General features: G+C 44.1%; 1 protein-coding gene across 1 annotated transcript in view; it reads left to right on the top strand.

The window, feature by feature from the left end:
- IFNAR1 (interferon alpha and beta receptor subunit 1) overlaps positions 1–20,284 on the top strand; it is a 55,601-nt gene that overhangs the window by 13,912 nt on the left and 21,405 nt on the right. The window contains exons 2-4 of the mRNA XM_074996817.1: positions 4,307–4,430; positions 7,947–8,143; positions 14,190–14,347. Of these exons, the coding sequence (XP_074852918.1) occupies positions 4,307–4,430; positions 7,947–8,143; positions 14,190–14,347 (479 nt within the window). The remainder of the gene's footprint in view (positions 1–4,306; positions 4,431–7,946; positions 8,144–14,189; positions 14,348–20,284) is intronic.

Genomic DNA, 20,284 nt, shown 5'->3' with positions numbered 1-20,284 from the left:
CCCTGGAACATTTAAAAATTACCAGGTGGCCACCAGTGGAAAAAAAAAGTTGGACACCCCTGCCTTATGCATTATGCAGACTGCTTCCGTGTCTTTGATATTCCTTGTGATCCCAGGCAAGCCACTTAATCGTCTCTGGCAGTAATTTTCACCCTCCCACCCTTCTCTTCTATGTAGCTGATTTCTCAGTGCTCATTTTTGTGTTTGACTCCCCCACCCACCCCTCCAGCCTCTGAGTTTGAGGTTTAAGTCGGGGACGGGGGGAGCTGTTTGACAATGAGTCTTTCCCCCACCACAACTAAGATTAAGTATAATAAATAGTGTTATTTTATTAATGTATTTTCCCTTTTTTACAGAATAACTATTTATATATTAATGTGAGGGGGCACAATTTTATAGTTTTGCCTCAGGTGCAAAAATTAGCTAGTTAGGGCTCTGCTTGCCCCCACCTCCGTCCCCCAATTTTGAATTGCCTTGGGTCACCAAGTCTTCCTGAATTGTCAGAATGGGTCCCTGTCTGGAAAAGATTGGGAACTGGGGAGGAAGACAAAGCCTGAGTATCCAGTTGAGTTAGTTTTGAATTCAATTGCAGTATGTGTTTAAATGTTTACATGATTAAGGATTTCAGTCAGTTTCACCATAGCTGATAAAAATGTTGTAAATATTAAAGGGAGAAAAGAGAGAGCTCTTAATATGTTTGAAAAATGATAATGATAATGAAAAGTAAATCAGGACAAGCTCTTTAAATCGTGCTGTCAGAAGATAGATTTCTCACATAATCATTTAAAAACGTTAAAGTTGTTTCTCTTGTAAGCTGCTTTAATCTGCTTGTGTGAAGACAGACTGTGCTTTTATTTTTTTTTTAAAAGTAAAACCTCCACAGTGTTAGTGAATGTGTTTTTGTTGAAGAAAACAATGTGCTAAAATTCATGTGGTTGCTTTTTTTACCCAAATCATAAATAGCCCTTGCATTTTACACCCCTGCTGTCTGGCCCTGGAAACTTCCTGTCACTTTTCAGATACAGTTATTTCTGTTCTAACTGTTTAAGTCTTTGTCATAACATGGTGTCCAGCTAACATAAGAACACGTGTTTGGCTGGAGCTGTCAGAAAGATGTTTGATCAGTAAGAAAGTTATTTTCTCCTTTCCTTCCTTCCTGATTATCATACAGCAGCTTTTTAAAGTACTGTTTATGGTTAATTGGAACAAAAAGCAGGTTTGAATATTTTGCAGAATTTTGCACTACTCTTCAGAGCAGAAATTTCCATGAAATTTCACTGCTTTTCTTTCTCAACAACTCCTGTGATCTCAGAAATTATGGTCCCAGGAGCTAACACTTTTTTGCTGATAACATTTGAAATCTTATCTCCTGCCCCATTCCTATTTTTTACAGAATTTGGCACATTTTTCATATCGGATACTTGATTTAACTTAAGACTATTATATTAGACAAACATGTTTGATAAAATAAATTTTAAAATTGTTACAACAAAGTATATTTTTGTATTAAGCCAAGCTTATTACTGATATCACATTAAAAACTTGAAATGCGGTTCTAGTCTGAAAAGTGACTTTAAATTTTTTGAGATTCCTGCTGTACTACTTTGGCGACATTCTTGCTCAGTTGACAAGCATTCTCACGTTTCCCCCTCTTCATCAATCCCTGCAGCCTCAGGTTGGGAGCCAAACCAAAAGTCAAGGCTACATTTTTTTTGCTCACAGTTCATTACCAGTACAGGTTGAACCTTTCTCATCTGGAACTCTCTTGTCCAGGAATATCCTTAATCCAGCATGAATTTAGGCAGTCAGGCGACCACTTATCATGAGTGTGGCCAAGTTTCCTATGGTCCCATGAAGTTTGTTTACAGCCACCAGACCTGGCTCTCAGTGTTCTGTGTTGTTGTTTAGCTGTAATTTACCCTGAATGTCTTCCAAGAGCCCAGTAAGCAGTGAAAGTGTTGGTAATGTGCTAGACAATACTGACCGCCCGTTGTCCAGCAAATTCTCTCCAGTACTGGTCAGGTCCCGAAGTGCCCGATGAGAAAGGTTGAATCTGTAATAAGTCTTCAATCCAATTACTGCCCCATAACGCTTGTGACCCCCTGTCTTCAATTAATATCTTTAGTTAAACCTCTGCCACCCTACTTCTTTCACAGATGGTTGTGTAATTCAAAGACAGTGGGGTTGCAAAAGTTGCCTTAAAAATGGAATTTCACTTAATCACTGTAATGTTACATGAGTAAGAAAATAACTGTTTTTCACAGAATTGTATTTTTCAGGGCAGACAGTAATAAAAATAATGTCTGATCTTTTTTACAAAGTTTAGGTCATAATTTTGTATACATACGGAGAACAGATCTGCTGGGGAAGGAGACATTTTTACACACTACTCTTCAGAGCAGAAATACATTTGGCTTTGAAAATAGATTAGATATTTAAGTATCTCATCTACTATGCACTTTTCCCCTGATATCTGAAAATGGAAGCAGCTTACTGGGAATCATCTACGGCTTGTGTTCTGAGAAGGAATTGTGTTCTTGTGCCAAGTATGCTGTGCAGTACAGAATTAGATAACATTCTTTACTTCTGTTTTTTTGACGGATATTTTATTAAAATGTGGGACAGTATGCTTTCTGAAGTTTTCAAGTGTGATGTATAAAAAAAAAAGAATCTTCAAGTTTCATGTCCTCTATCTCCACTCTGATTATGCGTACGATAACTGTCTTCCCTTTTCTTGCCACCATTTCCTATCTTCAGAATTTAAAAAAAAAAAAAAAAAAAGGGGAGGGGGGTCCAGCCTGATTCTTATATTCTCATCATTTCCTGCCTCCCCAGATAAACAGATGCAGTGTATTAGTTCATCTTCCAAGTTTGCAGAATCTTCCATTTTCTCTCTGCACATTCTTGTTTGTATCTTGATGCACATTTACCCTTTAACCTCCAGGCTTTTTCTATGGAGATTTACCAGCACTACTCTTGAGCAAGAGCAAATGTTGGATTGTAGCAATGGAGTTCTAGGGTTACACTGTGTGGAGAAATCTTTGTGATTTTTTTTGTATCTTGGAGTATACTGTAGCAGGGAGAAAGCTCTTCAATCTTCTTTGTCCATTTTACAGATGTAAAATAGTAGAGGGCAGCAAGGGCAGACTAGAGCAGGGGTTGGCATCTGTGGCTCTCTGAGGAGTCATTTGCGGCTCCAGACACTGCTGCCTCTGACTCCTCTCTGGCTCTGTGCTGTGCCCTCCTGATGGGAGGCCCCTGGGCAGGGCCTGATCACAGATCACAGCTCTGGCAGCCTCCCGGCTCTGCTGACAGGTTGCCAACCCCGGGACGTGAGAGAAGTCTGAGGGGGGTATGTGCACCTGAGCCACGTGCGACTCTTTGAGCAACAAAATGCACAGAGCCACAGGACCACTCTGTGCACACATCTCACCCTAGGAGATCAAGGGAGAAGCATGTAGTGATAGTTGCAGCTGAGTAAATTGTGTCATTGGATTACAGTTGGGGGGGGGGTGCCTGCCTCTGGTGGACGAGAGAGGAGAGTGGGTTAAAGTGGGGCACTTACACTTTTTTTTAAGAAGGGGTACTTTATTTAATAATAATAATAATTAAAAAAAAAGTTTGAGAAACACCGGTAAGTAGGGTTGATGTGAACATAGTTCCTTCTTACTTAAAAGACTATCCCCAGGCACAGCATTTTCCTTTTCCTCATTTGTTCTGCAATCAAGGGATGCAAGTAACTTAAAATTTCTAATGGGTACAAATCATTGTGTGCATGCTGTTTTTAAAATAAGGGTTACCAACAGTCCTTATTAAGGACTGTTTTGTATTCACATGCATTGTGGCTCTTAAAGTACTGATTTTTTTTTTTTTTTTTGCAATTGAATTTGAAACAAAGTCTATTCTAGCTATTTTGGTTGCACACCCTTGCCCTAGAGCTAGTAGCAAAGAGCCAAGTGTTGAAGGTTAACGTTGCACTTGTTTTTTAAGAACTTTGGCTGATGTGTGTTCACAATCAGTGTATTCTTCCAAACACTAAGTCTTGAAACTCCTGTATAAAAAGAGTAAAAACTCAAATGCCATCTTTAGAGGAGAAACATCTCTTTACACTGGCTTCGAAGCCATCGCTGTTTGAATGGACTGGAATAGTTTTTAACTGTATGAAACTTTGTGTTCTGTTTTACTTTTAATATGTAAACATTACTGTTGTGGAACTGATGTCACATATCCTTAAATATGTGTACAATAATATTTTCCACAATCTCTTCCTATCTCTCCCCTTCTCTCTATCCCAACATTTCTGTAGGCCTAATGAATCTGGCAAGCCCTCAGAATGTTCAAGTGGATATTGTAAACACAAATTTTACTCTAAGATGGAAGTGGGATAGTGAGAGTGACTACAATGTGACATTTTCAGCTCAGTACAAACGGTAAGTTCACTGTTTTACTATTAGACAAAATTAGTTTACATCCATTTCCACAGAAGGTAAGAAGGAAGAAAAAACAAAGCGCAACTCCCTGCCTTCATGCTTGGTTTATTTATTGATTGTAGATAGCTCAGTAGTCTGAGCATTAGCCTGCAATGGTGAGTTCAATCCTTCAGGAGGCCATTTAGGGTTTTGGGGTACATAGATTTAAAAAAAAAAAAATCTGTCAGGGACGTTGCTTGGTCCTGCCAAGAGGGCAGGAGACTGGACTCGATGACCTCCTGAGGTCCTTTCCAGTTCTATGAGATGTGCTTATTTTAACAATGTATGGAGAGACAAGAGTGCACTGATGAGCCAAGAAAAAGTGGTTCATGTTCCTCTTTTCTTCACTGTGTGTAGTTTGAACATGTAGCCACATTTTTAACATGTAGAATCGAGAAGCTTTTGGTTACAGGAGTTTCAAAACATTGATGTTACCATTTGAAATTGTGCTAATCTTCTGTAATTCACATAGCTTTGGGAGTTTGAGGCTTTATTGGGTTGTATTTGTAGTACACAGAAGCCCTCTTACTGACATAGTCCTGTGCACACTACCACTGATGTTTTTCACATCCCCAAGCAACATAAGTTTTGCTGACGTAAGTGGTAAAGTAGATGCCAACCAGTGCTTTTTTATTTTTTTTCCTTAAAAAAAAGTGACAGAACTCAAGCCCCAAAGTGGACCCCTCCCCTCACACGGGGGGCCTAAACCGCCTCCTGTGTGAAGCCCAAGCTGCCCCCCAGTGGGGCCCAACCCCTACTCCCCCACCCCCGGCAGCTTAGCTATCTCCCATGTGGAGCCCAAACTGCCCCCTACACAGGGCCCAAGCTGCTCCCCAGTGGCTTAACTGCCCCACAGCATGACCAAACCAAATTTATTTTGTGTGTTGGTTGTAGTGAGTTTACCAGTCCTGTTGGAATTTATTGTAACGTAACCATGTGCCCTTTGCAAGTTGGAATAAAGGAGCTCTTCAGGTCACAGTTGGATGATGGGATGATTTAGGGCTCTACTAAATTTACAGCCATGAAGTCTGCTCTCCCCATGTGAAATCTGCCAGGGTGAGGCATGGCTACAGGTTCCCGGAGGTGGATCTGGGCCAGCCCTGGGAGCAGCCCCTGCAGGAGAGAGAAAAACCTGTCCCTCTCAGCCCTGCTCCAACTAACAGCTAGAGCCTGGTGTGCTGGTTGGGGTGTCCTCAGGCAATGGCATTGGAATGAGGGGGAGAGGAATGGCTGAGGGGCGATGACCCTCCATTTTTTAATGTGTACGTAGTTTGGAGGACAGAGTACAGCATTGCCCGCACAAACTGCAAGACTTGCACCATTCTCAGCTCACTCACTATCAGCAGTTTGCAGTTGTTGTCCTGTGCCTCCACATCATTGTCATGTTAGAAGAGAGGGGACATGACCCTTCCCTCCCTTACACTTCTTGAAAGGTTCTGGCTCCCTTGCCTTCGGCCCTGCCCCTTCTTGGCTCCAGGACCACCATACAGGAGTTAATGGGGCAGTAGGCTGGCTGTGTGAGGGTTCCAGAGTTCCGCTGATCTTGGGTTCCTAGATGGTCACCCACAGCTAATGCTGGCCCTGCCATTTTCCCAAAAGTGATGCCCCCATACCATGTGACCCTCGCATCTGTGCTGTCCCTTGTTCTCCTGCTGCCCAGCTCTGAAGGCAGCACCTCCAATCAGAAGCAGAAGGGTGTGACCCCCTCTATAGCCTTGTGACTCTCCCAACCCTTTTGCGAGTTGGGGGACACACCCCCACAGCTATACCACCCTGCAATTTGATGTCATGGGACTGAAAATTGACCAAAATGGACAGTGAATATTGTAGGACCCTAGTTATGTATCCATATGTATATCTTTAGGTCTGTGTTTGTGTTCTCTGTAAACTAAGCACTTGAGTGGGTGCCCTGGAGAGATTCAAATGCTGCAGGATGTGTTTCTAGTGGTAGTGCACATACATTCACACCTTGGTGGACATACCAAAATTTGTTCCACACATGGGTAGAAAGTATTAGCATGAAGATTGGTCTCAACATGTGGTGACTTTGAATATTCTCAAGGTATTAAAATGAACAATAGTGAATACTAGAAACTTGAGAATTTCACCATGAAAACACCACCAAATTTTGGGTCCCATTGCGCACAGGACACTAACTTATGGTTTACCTCTTTGTGTTTGGGACATAGAGTAGAATTAGTGTCTGACAGTTCAGCCCTAAACTGAGGTGTGGCATGGTTCCTGTAATAAATCCTATAATTGCTGTGTAAACGTTCCCCATTTCTGGCATGCACATCATTTATAAGAATGCATTCAATAGTAACACACACATCTTTTTCAGTATGCTGTGCTAGGTCTATGGCTGCATTGAGGACCATACCTTTTTGATTTGCTTATATACATATGTTTGGCTCAGAATTGGAAAAACAAAATCAGAAGATTGAGAATATTGCCCAGTACAGAACTTTGACTAGCTGGTCAAGGCTTTTATAAATACAAAAGAGGCTGGTGTGCCTCAGTTTATAAACTTTGGTCATCTGATTAAACTGTATGTTCATCCTTATTTTCAGTTAGCTCTCTTTTTCCTTTGTGCTTCTTTCTAATGTGGAGCTGTTTCTCGTTAGCCCTTTCCCAACAAATAAATGCACTTGTCTGGCTTAGTAGCATCTCTTAACTGAGTCTTTTTCTGACATTGTATATATTAGAACAATTTTTTGGGTGGGAGAAAGATGGCTTCAAAAATACAGGTTTATTTCAGGAACAAGTAACACTGTCCTATTAAAAACGCAATATAGGGGTTATACAAGGGTATTAACATTTCTAATGGGTTTTCCTCAGTTTTCTCTTTTAATTAGGTGATTCACCTTTCCTATTTGTGTCATTTCCAAATGTCTGAATTATTTTACAGAGACAGGTCTTTTTTTGGCAAGAAGCGCTGTTCTGGTAGGACAAAATTATTCAATAAAATTGGTTTTATTGTATTATTTCTTTTTCCATTTGTTGTTTTCTGATTTCCTATTCTGTATACTTTCCCCTATTTCTCTCCTTCCCTCCTGTCTGCTCTCCCCTCAGCTATATGCTTTAGTATTCAGAGCTGTTAGTTTTTTTGCACCACCCCTTTCTTTTGTCATTTTAGGTCTCCAAACACTTTTTGCGATCTCTATTCTATCAGTGTACTGAGGGGTGATTAAAATACACTCGAATTTCAGGATTATTGTTTCTGGGATTAAACCCTGACTATACTACCAAATTTATCTTTATTTTTTCTGCTGTTTTGTGTTGAGTGTTGAAAAGCTGAATTGCCAGCAGGTCAATTAATTCAACCTAGCATTCGTAAAGTAAGCTAAATCAACAGATATTCTAGAATTCTGAGACTAAGTGAATTGATTTTGACCACCAAATGGTGCTGATCAAAATAGAAAAGGTTTACATTTTATCTTTTATCACTAATAGAAACCTTTTCTTGCCCCCTTGCAGAAGGTCAGTTTACGACGACGAAGAAGAAACAGACTGGAAAGAGATGTCTGGCTGTCAGAATGCTACTGGCACAGAATGCGACTTCTCATCAGCAATAACAGAGTACTTGGATTCCTATGATGTGCGTGTAAGAGCTGAAAAAGGGGAAGAAAAATCTCCGTGGTCTACTAGTTTATCCTTTGTACCACATTCAGTAGGTATGGAATGCATGTGTACATTATTATTAAGCAGGATTATTTTTCAAATTACTATGATATACCACAATAGAAAATACTGTGTACAGATCTGTATTGCCTATTATTGGCCCTGCAGTTTTACAGAACAGCTACCTTTTTATGCTTTTAGTAATGGTCTTTATATAGTAACTTTCCTGTAGCCTTGTTAAAATAGAAGCTGTGCTGTTTTAAATATACTTGACTATAACAGCACACACCCTTTCTGCCCTCACACAACCCCCACCCCTCGTGTGCACTTACAGAAATATAAAAATGCTCATGCTAGTATAGCTTTCTCCTGTACAAGAAGGGGAATAGTCTATGACAGTATAACTATGTTCCAACTCCCCCCCCGACCTCATTCAGTTCCTTCTCGCCACACTGCCAGTTATTGGAGCTCTTGCTCTTTCTGTTCAAATAGTTATCTAGTAACCTGTTCTACAGTAAATGGTTCTCAAAGAAGTGTAAATAGTTTTAGGGTTTGATAGATAGTTGTTAGTGTCTTAACTAATAGCTGAGGCAGGGTTTTCCGTCCCCCTCTGCACCTTGGTGCTGGGGAATGCCTGGCTCCCTAGGCTTTAAGATTTGTGCCAAGTGTGGCAAATGCATGCGCAAGAGTGACCGCCCCCCCATTCAGCTTGTCTGATTTGCTTGGAGGAAGGACACTTGTGTGACCGCTGCTCAGTTTGTAAGGCCTTTAAGCCCAGAACTTTAAGGCTTTGGACCCCATCTTTAAAGTCCTGCTAATGGAGGTGGCCCTTAAGCCTCAGGAGTCACCAACAGGAGTGGAGAGTGGAGCCTGCTCAGTGCACTGGCATTGTCTACCATGGTGCCATCCAAGGACTCTCGGCATCAGGAGCAGGCTCCGGCACTGTTGCCTTTTCAGTGCCATAGGAGTCAATCTCCAGTACCGAAGAAGACGAGTCATGATGGACATCGGTTGCGGATGTGCAAATGTGATGGCCTCAAGTTCAAGGCTCTGGTGTGCACTGTCGAAGGGCAGGAGGCATGTACATTGAAGCTGATGCAGAGCAGTAGCCCGCAGAGGCTGGAGTTGTCCTCAACACTGCAGGCATTTTGAGCCACACAAGGCCTTCTCCAGATGATGGTCCTGGGTCCTTCTCTTGTCTATGGAGGCCCAGCACCGTAGCATTGAGACTGAGCGATGGGGGCTGATGGAAGTGACACCGGTGCCAGCCTGTGCACTCACGTCAACACCGTACTCGGTGCTGAGTGCCCCAGTGCTGACCCCTCAGGGAGTGACAGTGGGCCAGTTTCAAGTGCCCTATGCTCCAGCGCCGGCACAATGCTTGGCACACTTGACATCAACACCGGTGGCCCCTCCGTGGTCATTTTCTTCTGAGTTGGTGTCAGAATTGGAGTCGTTCTACTTGAGCTTCGGACGCAGCAGGAGTTTGAGAAGGTCGCACCATAGCCATTGTATGCACCATAGCCATTGTTCAGACGTTACAGGTTGGCCGCCGGCTTTGCAGGTGATGCAACAGTGGACCTTCTGGACCCTGTGGGCATTTCACAAGGCGCAGGGCCAGAGCATGGGAGTAACATCAATGGTGCCGAGGGCCTTGCTGATCCCACGCACAGCACCATCATGGGGGCCCACTTGCCTGAATAGACCCGACTGCCCTTCCCCTCTAAATGGAGATGCAAGGGCTATCATCCTCTTTCTCCCCTGATGAGGTGATGGCAGGCTCATTGGCCTCACTGGTATTGGAGGGATGGTAGAACATTTCAGCAGCTCCTCACGAGAGTGGCCCACAACTTGGGGGTGCTGGTGGAGGAGGTCTGAGATGAGACAGACCATGTCACAGACATTTTGTCCTCCACAGGTCCCACAGGGTGGCTCTGCCCATAATCAAAACAATTGCCACTACAGCTAAAAAGGTCTGGCAGACCCCTGCTTCCACCCTTCCTATGGCATGTACGAATGAGAGACAGTACTTTGTCCCATCTCAGAACAACAAGCATTTGTTTACCCCCGCACCCAACTCCCTGGTAGTGAACACTGCAAACCACAGAGAGCACCAAGGGTTCGAGGGTCTCTCCTGGAAAAAATAGAGACGCTAAGTGCTTAGGCTTCTATGGGAGGAAGGTTTACTCAAAGGGAGGGTTACAACTAAGAACAGCTAATCATCAGGCTCTGGTTAGCAGGTATGCTAGTCAGTGCCCTTTCTAGGTTCTCTGAACTGGTACCATCTGAGGCCATGCAGGACTTCACAGTGGTGGTGGAGGAGAACAAACTGGTTTCAAGGGTGGCCCGGCAGGCAGCAGTGGATGCTGCAGTTGCTGCCACAAGGGTTATGGCTTCCGGAGTGGCAATGCACAGGGGGGCTTGGTTGCAGGTTTTGGGCCTACCACATGAGGTCCAACAATCAATCCAGGTCCTCCCCTTTGATGCCCCTACCCTATGTTCAGACAAGACAGATAAAAGGCTACATAGCCTGAAAGACTCTAGGGCCACCCTGCGCTCCTTGGGCCTAAATACATCTGCAAACCAATGCAGGCATTTTAGCCCCCATCCACAGCAAAGATAGTTTCCGCAGCCGCAAAGAGATAGTAGTGGAAGGCGGAACAGGATGGGCAGGCGCCATTCAGGCCAGCAGCCTCAGGTTCACCAAAAGGGCCTGCAGGGGCCTAAGCCTCAGTTTGATGGCACAGTCGAGTGTGTCAACCCGGTCTCACCTTCTTCAGCATATCTACTTTTTTCGTTCTGCCTTATCCCCCTTTTACTATATGTGGTGCAGTATCACCACACACCAGTGGGTCCGGCTTATGGTAGAGAGGGAATACGCTATTCAGTTTTCTTCTTAGCCCCCTTCCCAACCCCCTTCCCTGTCCCCCTTCAGGGACTCCTCTCACGAGATCGTGTTATGACAGAAATTGCAATCCCTCCTGGGTTCTGGGGCCATAGAAGTTCCTCCCAGGTTCAGGGAACAGGGGTTTTATTCCTGGTGTTTCCAAATTCTGAAACCAAAGCAGGGCTTGAGACCCATTGTAGACCTAAGAGGTCTCAATGAGTTTGTAAAAAACATAAGTTTCTTATGATATCCTGGGTCTCATGCTACCAAAGCTGGAGCAGGGGATTGATTCGCAGCTCTCGACTTACCGGATGTGTATTTCCATATTTCAGTCTACTCTCTTCACAGGAGGTTCCTCAGGTTCATGGCAGACAGAAACCATTATCCATCCACAGTGCTGCTTTTCAGTCTGTCTGTGGCCCCTATAGGTCTTCACCAAATGCATGGCAGTAGTAGCAGCACACCTACGCAGGCAAGGGGTACAGTTGTTCCCGTATCTGGACGACTGGTTGTTCCGGGGTTGTTCCAGGGAGCAGGTGCTTCAGCACCCACAGTTGATATGTCAAACTTTTGTAAGCCTCGTTCTCTTGATCAACGAGGCAATGTCAGTGTTGCCCTCATCCCAATCAGTAGAGTTCATAGGAGCCCAACTAGACGCCAGGTGTGCCAGGGCATTTCTGCTTGTCAACAGGTTCAGGACCACGGGGGCTATCATCGGAGATATCATGGCAGTTCCCACCATGACAGCCAGGTGCTGCCTGCATTTGCTGGGTCACATGGCAGCATGCACCTTCATGGTGCAGCATGCAAGGCTGAGAATGCACCCCCTGCAGCTTTGGCTGGCATTGGTATATTGCCCTGTAAGAGACAGTTAAGACTTAGTGGTTACGATGCCACCATGGACTCCGTCGACCCTGCACTGGTGGTTAGACGAGCAGTTTGTCCTCATGGCAGTTCCCTTCACCCATCAGCAGCCCTCCCTTTCCCTAGTAATGAATGCTTCAGACCCGGAGTGGGGAGTGTACCTGGGACAGCCAAGAACTCAGGCTGTTTGGTGCATTTCAGACCTTTGGCTCCACATAAATGTGAGAGTGCTCAGGGCCATCAGACTACCATGTGTGACTTTCAAAGCCAATCTGGTGGGGCATTGCATGTCAGTTAGTACAGACAACACAACAGCAATGTGCTATATAAACAAATGGGGGTGCACTCTCCTCTCCCCTGCGTCATGAGGCCATGATGCTCTGGGATTTCTGCATACAACACAGCATCATGCTACAATCCCATTAACTGCCAGATATGCACAATTCACTAGTGGACCATCTTAGCAGGTTCTTTATAGATCACGAGTGGTCACTCCACCTGCAGGTCATTCATCCTATTTTCCAGAAGAGGGGTTATCCCCAGGTAGAGCTGTTCACCTCCCACATCAATGAGAAATGTGAGACATTTTGCTCCAGCCACAATCAGAGCCTGGGGTCCTGACCTGATGCCTTCAGTGTTCCCTGGTTGGGCAGTTTGATGTATGCATTCCCTCCAATTTCACTAGTCCACAGGTCCTCCTCTAGAGTTGCCCAAAAGGGGCGTTGATCATCTTGGTGGCATCGATGTGGGCCCATCAGCACTGGTACTCCACCCTCCTGCACCTGTTGATCCCTCCAGACCTGTTGACACAGCAAGAAGGGAGGCTGCACCTCATGACATGGATGCTCCGGGACTGAGGGACCAGGAGCTGTCCTGTTTGGATCCCGTAGAGGAAGCATTGTTAAATAGTAGAAAACCCTTCCCGAGAGTGACTTGTTTGTTTCAGTGTGGATGCCTCACAGAGAACTATCTCCCTCGCAAGCCCACATCCCAATGATTTTAGATTACCTGTGAGGTCTGGTACAGGAGGCCTCATCCCTCTGCTCAGTTAAGATGCACTTAGCTGCTATCTCAGCCTTTCACCCCAGTCATGGAACATCATCTGTGTTCTCAGACTCCATAGTCAAAAGGTTTCTGAAAGGTTTAGAAAGAATCAAGCCCCAGGTTCAGACGCCACTACCCCTGTGGGACCTCAATTTGGCGTTAGCCAAGCTTACGGGGCCCCCTTTGAACACCTGGCTACCTGCTCCCTGATGTCTGAGTTACAGAACAGCATTTTTGGTGACAATCACCTCAGCCAGGAGGGTTTCTGAGTTGAGGGTACTGTCAGTGGATCCCTTGTATACAGTGTTTCACAGGAATAAGGTTAGGCTGAGACCTCACCCTGCGTTTTTACCTAAGGTGGTCTGTGTTTCACGTTAACCAAGACATTTCCCTGCTGGTATTCCACTTAGTCTCATGCCTTCCTGAGGGAGCAATGTTTTCATACCTTGGATGTTAGAAGGGCGCTGGCCTTCTATATGGATATGACTAGACCCTTTAGAAGGACGCAGCCACAGTTTGTGGCAGTAGCTGATAGGATGAAGAGCCTTCTGGTCTCCTTCCAGTGGATTTCCCCTGGACAGTAACGTGCCTCTAGGAGAGATGCAAGCTCGCAGGGGTTCCTGTTCCCCCTCCCCCACTGGTTAGGGCTCATTCCACTAGAGCGCAGGCATCCTCTATGGCGCAGGTGCCTACCCAGAACAGGGAAGACTCTGCAGTGGGCAGGGCTGTCCTGCTTTCCTTTTGGGGCTCTGACCCCACCTCCTAGGCATTGGCTTGCATTCACCCAACTTGGAACGGATATGAGCAATCATTCGAAGAAGACAAGACAGTTCCCTGTTCTGTAACTGGCGTTCTTCAAGATGTAGTGTTCGTGTGCATTCCAAAACCCTCCCGCCTTCCCCACTGTTGGAATAGCTGGTAAGAAGGAACTAAGCGGGGGGTCAGGCCTGGGGGGTGGGGGCGGTGGCTGGCATGTGCATATATTGGTTACCACACTGGCGCTGTTCCAAGGGGCCCCCAACCGACCCTGTGGCTACTGGCTAGGGCAAAAAGCTTCTGACGACTGGGCACGTGCCGTTGCACACCCAGCTTGGAATGGGCATGAGTCTTTTGATAATGTTACAGCCAGTACTTTATCTATCTTCAGTGCTAGATAACACTTAGTTTATTCAGTTATAGTATTGTTAGATTCTACCTGAAGAACTTCAAATTGAATACTGTGGGCAATCGTTTGTAGTGTATTTGTTCAAATATGTAACTTGTGGTAAAAAGTTGTTGTTTCTGATGTTGTTTAATTTTTGCAGCTAAAATTGGTCCTCCAGGAGTGCAGCTGGCATCCAGAGATGGAGTGTTGGAAATCTACATTTCTCCTCCAGAAGAAAATCAAAACCAAAAAATGTGGAGAAACGATATCAGTTTTGCCTACAATGCTGTGTTCTGGGAAAACTCATCAAATACACAGGTATGATAAGGACTGACTTTTTAAATTAAATTTAAAATGTTCTGATTTACTTTGGTTGCCAAATCACTTACTAGAATGAAATCCCACTTTTTATTATTTTACATTTATCCTAATTTCTGGTCTGTAGTTTGTCGCGTGCATCGTTTTCTTTATAAATCAATGCACTTTTTTGTTTTTTAGACTCTCTTGCTCAAAGTTTTGGTTCGTTTGCTAATGTCGTTAAGGTGATCCATGCTTCGTTGCTTAAGCACATCATGTGATTAGTAGCTTAAGAACATAATGGCCCTGCTTGGTCAGACCAGTGGTCCCTCTAGCACAGGGTCCTGTCTTCCCACGGTGGCCAAATGCCAAGTGCTGCAGAGGAACAGAACAGAACAGGCAATCGTTGTGTGAACCATCCCGCTGATAAAGGGAGGCTAGGAAAATCGGAACATGGTGTTAATCCAGTCATAAACTTATGGCCTATCCTCCATGAACTTATATAATTTTTTAAGAACTGTTCTACGGTTTTTGCCTTTGCAGACTGTGCATTGCATGAAGAAGTATTTCCAGTTGTTCTAAGCCTGCTGTCTGTTAATTTCATTGGATGAACCCTAGTTCTAGTGTTGTATGAAGAAGCGAATAAGCAAATGTTATTTACTATCTCCACACCAGTCAAGATTTTATAGACCTCTATCATATCCCCCATTTAGACATCTCTTCTCCAAGATGAAAAATCCCAGTCCTTTTAATCTCTCCTCAGGTGAAAACTGTTCCATGCCCCTAGTAATTTTTGTTGCTCTCTTCTGTACCCTTTTTTCTAAGTTCCAGTACATCATATTTGAGATGTGGTGACCAAATTTGCATGTGGTATTCAGGATGTGGGTGTGCCATGGATTTATGTAGTGAGATCATGACATTTTTCTGTTTTTATCTATCCCTGTCTTAGTAGTTCCTTATCATTCTGTTGTGTTTTGATTTACTGGTTGTTTTCAGAGAACTATCCATGTTGATGCCAAGATCTCCTTTGTAAGCAAATTTAGATCCCATAATTTTGTATGTGTAGTTGAGATAATCTTTTCCCAATGTGCTTTAACTTTACATTATCAACATTGAATTTCATTTGCCATTTTGTTACCCAGTCACACAGTTTTGTGAGATCGCTATGTAACTCTTCGCCATTGCTTTGGATTTAACTATCTTGAACAGTTTTGTATTGTGTGGAGATTTTGCCACTTCCCTGTTTATAACCCTTTTTCCAGGTCATTTATGAATGTGTTGAACACCCATCCCAGTGCAGACTGCTGGGAGACCTCAGTATATATGTCTCTCCATCCACCTCCATAAACTGACCATTTATTCATATCTTTTGTTTCCTACCTTATAATCAGTTACTGATTCAGGAAAGGACCATCCCTCTTATCCCATGACCACTTATTTTGCTTAAGAGCCTTTGGTGAGAGACCTTGTCAAAAGGATTTCTGAAATCCAGTGGCTCTCCCTTATCCACATGTTTGACCATCTTCAAAGGCTTGTAATTGGAGGCATTCTGATAATACTATTCTTGACTGTATTTTCAAGCAGTTTCCGTAGTAATGAAGTTAGGTTTAAAGGCTTGTAATTTCCAGGATTGTCACTGGACCCTTTTTTAAAACTTGGTGTCACATTAGCTATCCTCAAGTCATTTGGTACAGAAGCTGCTTCAAGTGCCTAGTGTATATACCACCGTTAGTAGTTCTGCAGTTTCATATTTGAGGTCCTTCAGAACTCTTGCATGAATGCCATCCGGTCCTGGTTACTTATTGAGCTATTCCAAAACCACTTCTACTGACACCTCAGTCTAAAACAGTTCTTCAGCTTTGTCACATAAAAATATCTCTGGGATGTGAATCTCCCTCACACAGTTTACAGCAGGTATGGGCAAAGTTTCTGGCCCGAGGACTGCATCAGACTATGTAAGTTATTTGGAGGCCCATGAATGTTCATGAAATTGGGGTTGGAGAGCTGCAGGTGGTTGTGTGCGCCCTGAGGTGGAGCCAAACATCAGGAGTTCAGGGTGTAGGAGGAGGCTCTGAGCTGTTGAAGGGGTTGGGGAGAATGCAGGGGAGAGAGAGAGTGGGAGGGGGAAAGGGGGGGGGGGGGCTGTGGCATCCAACACACTAGCTCTATTCTGTGTGGATTAGGCCTCAGCTGGAGTGTTGCGTTCAGGTCTGGGCACCACATTTCAAGAAGGATCTGTAGAAGGTCCAGAATAGAGCAACAAGAATGAACAAGAACATGAGCTGTGAAGGAAGACTGAATGAACTGGGCTTGGTTAGCTTAGAAAAGAGAAGATTGAGATGGGAGATAATAGCAGTTTTCACATATCTAAAAGTGCTACAAGGAGGAGAGAGGAAAAGTTGTTCTCCTTCATCTCTGACAATAAGCAATTGGCTGAAACTACAGCAAAGGAGGTTTAGGTTGGACATTAGAAAAAACTTCTGACGGGTAGCCGTGGTAGTATCTGCAAAAACAATGAAGTTCTGTGGCACCGTATAGACTAACAGATTTTTTTGGAGCATAAGCTTTCATGAGCAAAGACTACTTCATCAGATGCATGTAGTGGAGATTCCAAAGACTGTTGATATAATTCAGAAACCACTCCCCAGGCTGCATTTCTTGTTCCCTTCCTTTCCCCTCTATGACTGCACTGTTGTTATTGGGAAACTTCACCTTGAATGGTCCCTTGAAATACGTGTTAACTGCTGATGCTAAACAGTCTTTCGCCTTGTACAGTAGACTCCTGACTTACACATAGGTTGCATTCCTGGGCAACCACACCTAAGTCAAATTTCACTTAAGTCAGGACAGGATGAGGGAGGGGCCCTACCACCTTCGTGTCCCCTGGCCCTGGCTGAGCCTGGCTCCCTGCTCCCGTGAACAACAGGAACCCAGAGCCAGGTGCAGCAGCGCAGGTCAGTTTCCTGGCTCCTGCAAGCAGAGTGGAGCTGGGACCCAGGCTGCCGCCTAGTTCCTGGCTCCCACCACTCATAATTTCGACTCACGTTATTGCAAGAACTGCGTAAGTTGAGGGTCTACTGTATTTAACTGTGACATAGAATATATTTCCAAGACCTAAAGAAGAGCTCTGTGCAAGCCTAAAAGCTCGTCTCTCTCTGCCCAGCAGAAGGGAGGGAGTTCAGTGAAAGATTACTTAAGCCACCTTATCTCTTTAGCTGTGTCTGCACTACCACTTATGCAGGCAAAATGTATGTCATTCAGGTGTGTGACGTTTCATTGGGATAAATGGGAATGTGCATAGGACTATGTCAGCTGGAGAGCTCTCTCCTGTTGACATAGACCAACTACATGAATGACCTTACAGTGGTAATAGTACATTGGTACCACTGTAAGCTCACAAGTGTAGATATGGCCTCTGGTCTCCTGGGACAAACATAGCTATAACAACACTACTCTTTGTTCAGTGGATCTTAAAGGACTTTGATGAGGAGAGAAGTATCATTAACATTGTATATGTTGGAAGATTGAAGCACAGATGCTCTATAGCTAACATGCCTAAGATTCAGGGTGAAAGGATGCAAGATGTTACCACTTCTGAAGGGAAAATTCCAGTTCCTTTGAACAGAGGTATATGAATTGGTGATGGAAGGTTCTATATATTTTAAGGTCATTAGTTATTTCACTGAAAAGTGTAAGATAACCTTTTCCTCCCATTTTTGTCTTCCTTCTCTGTGGCACAGAAACAATGTTATACATTTGTCTGCCTGGTATAGGCAAGTTGGAGAGAATTTAACTTATCATAAGAAATTACATCTCAGAACATAAGGAGTTGAGAGGAAATATGTATTATTTGACAAGCAACAAATACTACAGCATAGGAAAATATACCTCTTTCTTGGATTATATGCTGTCACATGTGGAGCTGTTTAAATTCACTTCAGCATAATTACAGAAAGCAATTCAAAAACATGGAGTCGGTTTATTTTGTTCAGAGAGAAGAACAGTCATATTGGTTCGCACCAAAGGTCCGTCTAGCCCAGTATCCTGTCCTCTGACAGTGGCCAATGCCAGCTGCCCCTGAGGGAGTGAACAGAACAGATAATCATCAGGTGATTGATTGCCTCTTCTTTCTCGCCAGTTCCGGTCTCTGACAAAGAGAGGCAAAGGACAGTATTCCTAGCCATCCTGGCTAATAAGTATTGATGAACCTATTCTCCATGAAGTTATCAAGTTCTATTTTGAACTTTGTTAAAATCTTGGTCTTCACAACATCCTCTGGGAAGGAGTTCTACAGGTTATGTTCTTCGTGAAAAAATACTTCCTTTTGTTTGTTTTTAAACCTGCTACCTATTAATTTCATTTGGTGACTTCCAAGTTCTTACATAAGGGGAACAAGTAAATAACTTTTCCTAATTCACTTTCTCCATATGTGTCATGGTTTTATAGACCTCTGTCATATCCCCCCTCCTTAGTCTCTATTATCCTAAAACAAAAAGTCCCAATCTTTTTAATCTCTTTTCATATGGCACCAATTCCAAACCCCTAATCATTTTGTTGCCCTTTTCTGATGCTTTTCCAATACCAAGATATCTCTTTTTTTGCTGAGACCACCAAATGCTTATGCAGTATTCAAGACTTGGGCATACCCTGGATTTATACAGAGGCAGTAAAATATTCTGTGTCTTATTCTGTATCCTTTCTTAATGATTCCTAACATTATTTGTTTTTTTGACAGCTGCCCATTGAGTGTTTTTTGGAGAACTATCTAAAATGACTCCAAGAGCTCTCTCTTGAGTCACTTGACTTAAAATCTTGTGCTCCAGGTGGAGCATAGGTCATCTATAAGTATTCTTGACTTCAGTCTGCCTCAGGACAAAACTTCTCACTGCCTCAGGACTACTCCAGTTGTTGTCCTTCAATCTCAGTAGATCTTCACGTTGTCTGAGATCTTCCTCTTCGGCCTTTTCCTTATGGGTTCCGTTGGAGAGCTAGACAGACTATACTAGATGGTGGTTTTTCTCAGCGTGTGGCCTAGCCACTCCCACTTTCTTCTCTTGATTTGAATGTCAAATGTTTGTTGACCTGTTTTGTTCCAAAGCTGTTTATTTGTGACAAAGTCTTGCCATGTCATGTGAAGGATGTACCTCGGGGATCTGGTTATGAACATTTGTAGCTGGTGGTTTGAAGACTTTTTAGTACACCAGGTCTCGCATCCATACAAGAGCAAACTCTTCACATTTGTGTTGAAGATGTGGTGTTTCATCTTCACAGATATTGTGTGTGTACAGCTATCATAGTGCTGACTGTGATACAGATCACTCGCTAGTTTGCTCCAAGCTCACGCTGAGACCCAAGAAGCTGTACCGCTCTAAACCTGCTGGAAGGCCCTGCATTGATGCCAGAAAGATGGCAAACTTGGGGAAAGCTGAAAAGTTCAGAGAGACCCTCCAGGAAAATCTGCGCAGCGGCCCTGGGGCGCTGATGCGACATCCAAATGGCAACATCTGAGGGATGCAGTTTACAATACGGCCTTGTCGGTGTTTGGAGGAAGAGCTAGAAACACGAATGACTGGTTCGAGGCTAACTCTGATGAGATGATTCCAGTCATTGAAAAGAAGCGTGCTGCACTCCTGGAGTACAAACGCTCACCGAGCCAGAGTACCCAGCAAGCCCTTAGAGAGGCCAGAAGAACAGTACAGCAGACAGCCAGGCGCTGTGCCAACAACCACTGGCTCCAGCTATGCAGCAGCATCCAGACCTGTGCCGACTTTGGTAATCTCAGAGGAATGTACGAGGATATGAAGAAGGCATTAGGACCCACCCAGAACAAGATGGCACCTCTGAAATCCAAATCTGGTGAAGTCATTGCTGACAAAGCCAAACAGATGGAGCGCTGGGTTGAGCACTACTCTGAGCTGTACTCACGCGAGAACGTTGTGGTTGACGCAGCCCTTGATG

Source organism: Carettochelys insculpta, chromosome 1 (genome assembly GCF_033958435.1).
Source record: "Carettochelys insculpta isolate YL-2023 chromosome 1, ASM3395843v1, whole genome shotgun sequence".
Lineage (NCBI taxonomy): Eukaryota > Metazoa > Chordata > Testudines > Carettochelyidae > Carettochelys > Carettochelys insculpta.
This window is presented reverse-complemented; position numbering and strand designations above follow the sequence as displayed.